The 5919-nt window shown below is 39.3% G+C and overlaps 1 protein-coding gene across 1 annotated transcript; it reads right to left on the bottom strand.

Annotated features, from left to right (window-relative positions):
* Window positions 1–1248: 1248 nt before the first annotated feature.
* Window positions 1249–2869, bottom strand: LOC116320307 (olfactory receptor class A-like protein 1). Its single transcript, XM_031739891.2, has 2 exons — window positions 2528–2869; window positions 1249–2404 (listed from the first exon to the last, which is right to left on the bottom strand). Exon 2 carries the CDS (start codon window positions 2400–2402, stop codon window positions 1437–1439), a length of 966 nt encoding a protein of 321 aa, XP_031595751.1. The 5' UTR covers window positions 2403–2404; window positions 2528–2869; the 3' UTR covers window positions 1249–1436.
* Between the last annotated feature and the right edge of the window lie 3050 nt (window positions 2870–5919).

The raw sequence follows: 5919 nt of genomic DNA, 5'->3' as shown, positions 1-5919 counted from the left end.
CTGGCACGCCCTTCACACAACCTGTACAGAAGGAAACTTGAGCATACACTTCAATGGAACCTGTCTTTCATGTATTTGTTCTCTTTAATTAATCAACCTCTTCTTCCCTGACAGAAACAGAAAGAATGACATCACTGAAAGCGCTGAAGGGAAAAATCAGTGTCAACGTTCCCAGTGATTCGCCACCAGAGGCTTCAGCGTGCTCACTTCACTTGTGAAACCATCCATGTATTCTATCCTTCATTCCACCGGAGTCTGTGTAAAGTGCCAATCAGATTTCAGTGGTTTGAAGAGTAAGACACATGGAATTTTTCATCCTCAGAGAAGCTTAAGTCATATAATCACATTATCAAGGGTTTTAATGGTTGCAACTTTTACAATAAATGTTAACAGGGTTTTTGTTTTTTTGTTTTTTAAATAAAAGATATGGCCTTTAATGCCCTTTGAAGGCAACGTGACGGTGAAAGCAACAGTTCTGCACAAGCACTGAAAGAGGACTTGTCCTCCTCATTCATACCTGCAATGCGTCAGGAGTTGAATACCGCTGCACTGATTGCACTTTAGAGTTATTGCAGGATCACAGAGTGCTGGCAGCCCCACTTTATGTCTTTTTGACTGTCACTCACAGAGGTTGCTGTGTCCTCACCCTGTCTCTCTCTCTCTCTTTACACTTACTTCTCCGAGACATAGCAATTACATAATGACTCCTAAACTCCCACATTGCCACTTTCACAGCAAGCTCCTCTGAGCTTTTGCCAAGATGTATTTTTGTGTCCCTAAAGTCTTATAACTGTACCCAAGAAGCCTAGACATACATTATAAGATGTGCATGGAACGGAGTAACTCATTGTTGATTAATGAATATCTTTTTTTTCTCCAAACAATATAGTTTTTTCCCATAAGGTTTTAAACAATTCTCTGTGGGACAATTAGCCTGGCTCATTAGCACAGGACACTTCCCAGATTACATTCAAAGCCTTAATTATAGCTAAATAGGCAGCTACATTGAGCTCATGTCAACCAAATATAATTCTTCCTCCCAATTAATATAGAGGGAATATAAACTACCAAAAGAACATAGTGCCAGATCAGCAGAGATCTGTACAGACTTGTACTCAGTAACAGGGTTGCTCTGATTGATAGTGACATAATAAATAAGGAACTATTAGGTATTTGAATTAAAACATATCTGAAAGGTCTCTTTAAAAAAGAAAAAGGCATCATGTTGTGAATTAATAATTACCAAATTCATTACATGGGAAAAAAGACAGTACAATTCCCAAATTTTAAGCAAAATGGGGAAATTGTGGAAAATAGTGTACTCAGTATATTTCAAAGACAGAATAACCCATGCATGACCCAGAGTTTCAAAAATTCTGTCTGAGGTTAATCTCAGCTTCCCCTGCAGCCCAGTGATCAACTGATCCCAGCAGGCCTCACATGCTAGAAAGATTTTTGGTTTTCTCCACAGCAGACTTCTCATGTGCTACACACCCCAGCCTGCTGTTCACCTTCCTGTTTGATGCAATTATAACCAGAGGGCTTAGTGCTGCATATAGCGAGCCAAAGAATATACGCAGGTCAGAGATCAGTGAGGAACTCATGGTTTTCTTCACAGTGAGGGTGTACACCCAAAGCACATTATCTACCCCATAGAAGACAACATACAAGGTCACAAGTGCCACCACAGCTTTGGCAGCTCGTTGTTCAGCTCCACCATTTCCGGCACCACCGCCACCACTACTGCGGAGTCCCTTCACCTGCTGGCTGTGCTTGTAAAGGAATACCAGGATAATCAGACTTGCGAGTGTCATGAGGGCCATGGGCACAACATCCCTGCCAACCTGGACTGCCCCATTGGCATCTCTGGACAACATTGAAGGAAAGTTCACATAGCAGAATTGTACATTAATGCCATTGTCTATCGGGCTAGTTTCGTTCTTGGTACTGAAAGAAAACAGTATGGCTGCTGTCGTCATGCAGGTATTGAGAACCCAAAGGAAGAGGAACACAAAGGCCAAATAGTGGCCTAACAAGGCACGAACAGAAGCCCAGCTTGATCCTGGAGGGGCAATGCTCAAGCACTGATAGGTACTCAGCAGGAAAGTGAGCCAGATTGAGAGGGCACGTGTTGTTCTATAGATAAAGATCACTGATTTACAGCCTGTGTCTCCAAAGATGTCGGCCAGACGGAAGGAGGCCAGGGTCTCCGTCAAAGCACGTACAACCACCACCAGCAGGTTGACACACGCCAGGTGCAAGAGAATAGCATCAGCTGCTAAAAGTCGCTTCTCCTGGTACAGCAAGAGGAGGAATGCCACAATTACAGTGGCATTACCTGGAATTCCCACAATGGTCAGGGAGAGATAGAGCATCCCACGGACAAACACCTCTGATGCCATTCCTACAGGAAAATCAATAAAATCACATTATCAATATGTTATTTGTCATGCACTTCTAAATGTCAAACGGTGCCTAGCATTTAAATGGTTTCAGGAAAAAATCGTTTCGAAGGTTAAACTCCTACCTGAGAACCGTCGAAGCTAAAGAGGTCTAAAGTGGACCTTGTGCCTGTCACGCTGTGATCCTTCTCTCCTGATGTAGTCAGGGTGTTTGTGTTCTTATACTGGCAGACAGGTAAGATCTGTTTTGCATGGTCCATTGACTTCTCTTCCCTCAGCCTCCAATTACTTGAGATCAATTCAGATGACTGCTTCTGTACCTGTATTGGGTTTCAGACAGGATAACACAGTGGAAGCTGTGTTTGTCCTCTTACAAAGAGCTTACCAGTGTATGAGAGATATGACATTAATGAAAGCACAATATTTATCAGTCCAATGTTTATTGTCAAAAAAAGATTACAATCATTCCTCAATGTCACTGTTTCACTGAGTGGAGACAATTAAATCAATTTTCTAATTACTGAACCTATATCCAGATCTCCGTGTAAAACCCTCAACATTACTTCTGCATTTTTCATATCTTCAATCTTTTTTTAAAGCCACTGCAAATCAGAAACCCTCCCTGTGTTGGTTAGATGGATACCAACACCACAGTGGCCTCCAGTGGAGGAAGAGGAAACAAAGGAAAAAGTCAAAGGACATTCGACTCACTCTGCACGATAGATCACCTGCAATTTTCATTTGGAGTGTGATCCGACTTATGATTTATGACTGTGTAATTCATCCACAGCAATAAAAATTCTTAATAGAATTTAACCTAAATTGTGAGGATGCTGTAAAGACAATATGATTTAACAACAGGGAACTGCTAGGGAACATTAAGCTTAACTCCTGTAAGAACACACAAGACACGTCCTCCTTTGAAAATTATAGAGTACTCTTTTGAAATAGTGTGGCACATTCAGGAAACCCTGATTAAATATGTATTCTGAACACTATGAATATAATGTATGTGTTGGCACTAATGTTGGTTTGATACATTTTCACCTTGAAAATTCTTGTTCTGTTTTGTTAATTGAAATACTTTTTCTCTGTCATTGAAAACCAACTGGGTAAAACTGAACATGCAAATGTACAAAATATTTAGATTTGTTTATTACAGTTTTTCATATTTCTTGTTTTCCGGGATTTACCTGCTTTTCATCTAGTCTAGTATGTTTCCCTCTATATTTATATATTCACCTTTTTAATGAGTCTGGATATATAACATTTAGTGCGGACGTTCTGTGCCTCTCTGTGTTAGTCCAGCTTTTATGAAAATAGGAATGAAATTAAAAGCCAGTCATGTTATGTTTTTGATTGAACATTACATGAAAATCAGCTATGTTTATTTATAGAAAAAAAATCAAACGTGAGTTCCCGAAGAGTTAAGAGTGAATGAGTTTTAGATGTTGAAGACAGATGAAATGTAAAATGCTGGGAGGTCAGCTGTCCCCATCTCCTTGTGAGGCTGTTAAGTCAAAATCTTCTGAAACTGCATTTTTCTTTCTATTGGAAAGATTAAAAGGTGCAGTGAGAAATACAATGAATAACCCCTCTGCCAGTTCAGAGATTTTGCCCTCATCAGCACACATAAAGGAACAAAAGAGTGTAAAGTGATATTTCTCTTGACTAAACTGAGCTGAACATCTAAGAAAGGACCTGATTTTTTAAAAATGCATTAACATAAACCGCAATGGGTTTTATCAGTTTCACATGACGATACACAAGGCACTGCAAGGGTCTGTTTGTGTCCTAGTAACATAAATTTCATCATTACAGGGTATGCATGATATTTGCATGCTGTCCAGATTGTTCCAATTGTGTGGGCTTTTTTAGAAGCCACTACACAACTGTGCACTTGAGCTGAAAGCATTTTTCACAGATATAGAATATGTATGTACAGTATGGACAATAATAAATCTCTGCTGTCTGCAGCTTCAAGGGAATATTATAATATATATCAAGAATAGTTTTTTTGACACACACACACTCATATTCACCTGTTGTTCTGACAAACAACAAAATTATAATAAGAGAATAGGAGCAATGCTAAAAACAGATTACATCAGCGAGAACATATCTCCTGTCAAGAGAAAAAAAGAAATCTTTAACTCGCAATGAAGCATACTGTTGCAATCCCCTGAGAAGGACATGCTTGAACTTGCCATTTTAATTAGCTCTCAGAACATTTAAACATGTTACAAAAACACACAGGGAAGCAAATAACACATCTAGTGATTATTTATTCCAAGGCTCCCCCCCGATCCCACCTCCACCCCCAGGGGAAAGCAGGCTTCTCAAACAACACCGTTTCAGCACACAAAACTTGTGCAGCTGACCAGGTTAGAGTCCTTATAAAGACACATTTGGCATTTACAGGTTAGCTGGTTAGAAAACGGGGATACAACTTCCGTTGTCGGTGCTAAGTATTAAAACATAAATGAATAATGTCTAGTTGTCCCTGTACCCCCAATTAGTGCAGACATGCATTGTTATATGGCTAATTGTTTTGCTCCTCTGTGTCTTTAACATGCTCCCAGGACATGATGGAGAAAAGGAGCGCACGCTGAAGCGCCAGCTGTGCGTGTAAAGGCCTCTTGATGGCTCATTCAAAGCATCATCAGGCTGCTTTTGCGTAAACAGTAACCACTCACGGCTGTCTCCACATGGTCAATCAACCCTATTTTTTAAAACTCTGCAGGGAAATAGCTTTATGATATTTCAAAGTGCAGGAAAATAACACTTAGGAATTTACATAAGGAAATGATTTTCCCTGACTACAACCAACAACTAAAATCTCTTGACCTTGAAAGCAAATTTCCACATGTTCCAAAGTTGTCCTCGTTGAAATGACTCTTCGGCATTCTTAACATTATTTCAAAGTAACCTTATAATTTCCTAAGGGATTAATAAATTATTCTAACTCTGATTAATATGATCGTAAGTTGAGACTCAGATTGAGCTAGAAAAATAATTCCCATACAAAATTCTGCCATCACTACTATTATTATGTTTTGAGGCATAGTATTTTTAAAAAGTATATATTTACCCCATTACATTGAGAACATATTAATCATGGATCTGTTATAAGTCATGTAGTGGTCAATATAGCAAGCCAAAAAAGTGTATCAACATCCATGGGGATGCTGTCTCCTTTGTGGGTCTTGTCCTCTGAGACCATGAGTCATATTTAGTTTGTTGCACTAATATCTTGGCCAATCGTCTTTAGGGGTATCTGGGATTATATATTGCGCTTACAAAGGCCATTCAACATTTAAAGCACTAAATACTTTATTTTTTCTCTGCAACTTCAGGTGAGCATCATTTTCACTACAGGTGACACAATTCTATTGGTGTTACCTGGTTTTATTAAAACTCATGTAGCCATCTTGAAAGATTAAGGTTATGTGCATAGTATTTATCACAGTTTTGGTTTTCTGCTTTGTTAATCACGACCGCTGCAGGCCTTGGTGGC

This window comes from Oreochromis aureus, linkage group 5 (assembly GCF_013358895.1).
Source record: "Oreochromis aureus strain Israel breed Guangdong linkage group 5, ZZ_aureus, whole genome shotgun sequence".
Taxonomy (NCBI): domain Eukaryota; kingdom Metazoa; phylum Chordata; class Actinopteri; order Cichliformes; family Cichlidae; genus Oreochromis; species Oreochromis aureus.
The sequence above is the reverse complement of the archived record's forward strand: the minus strand, read 5'-3'. Positions and strand labels throughout refer to the sequence as shown.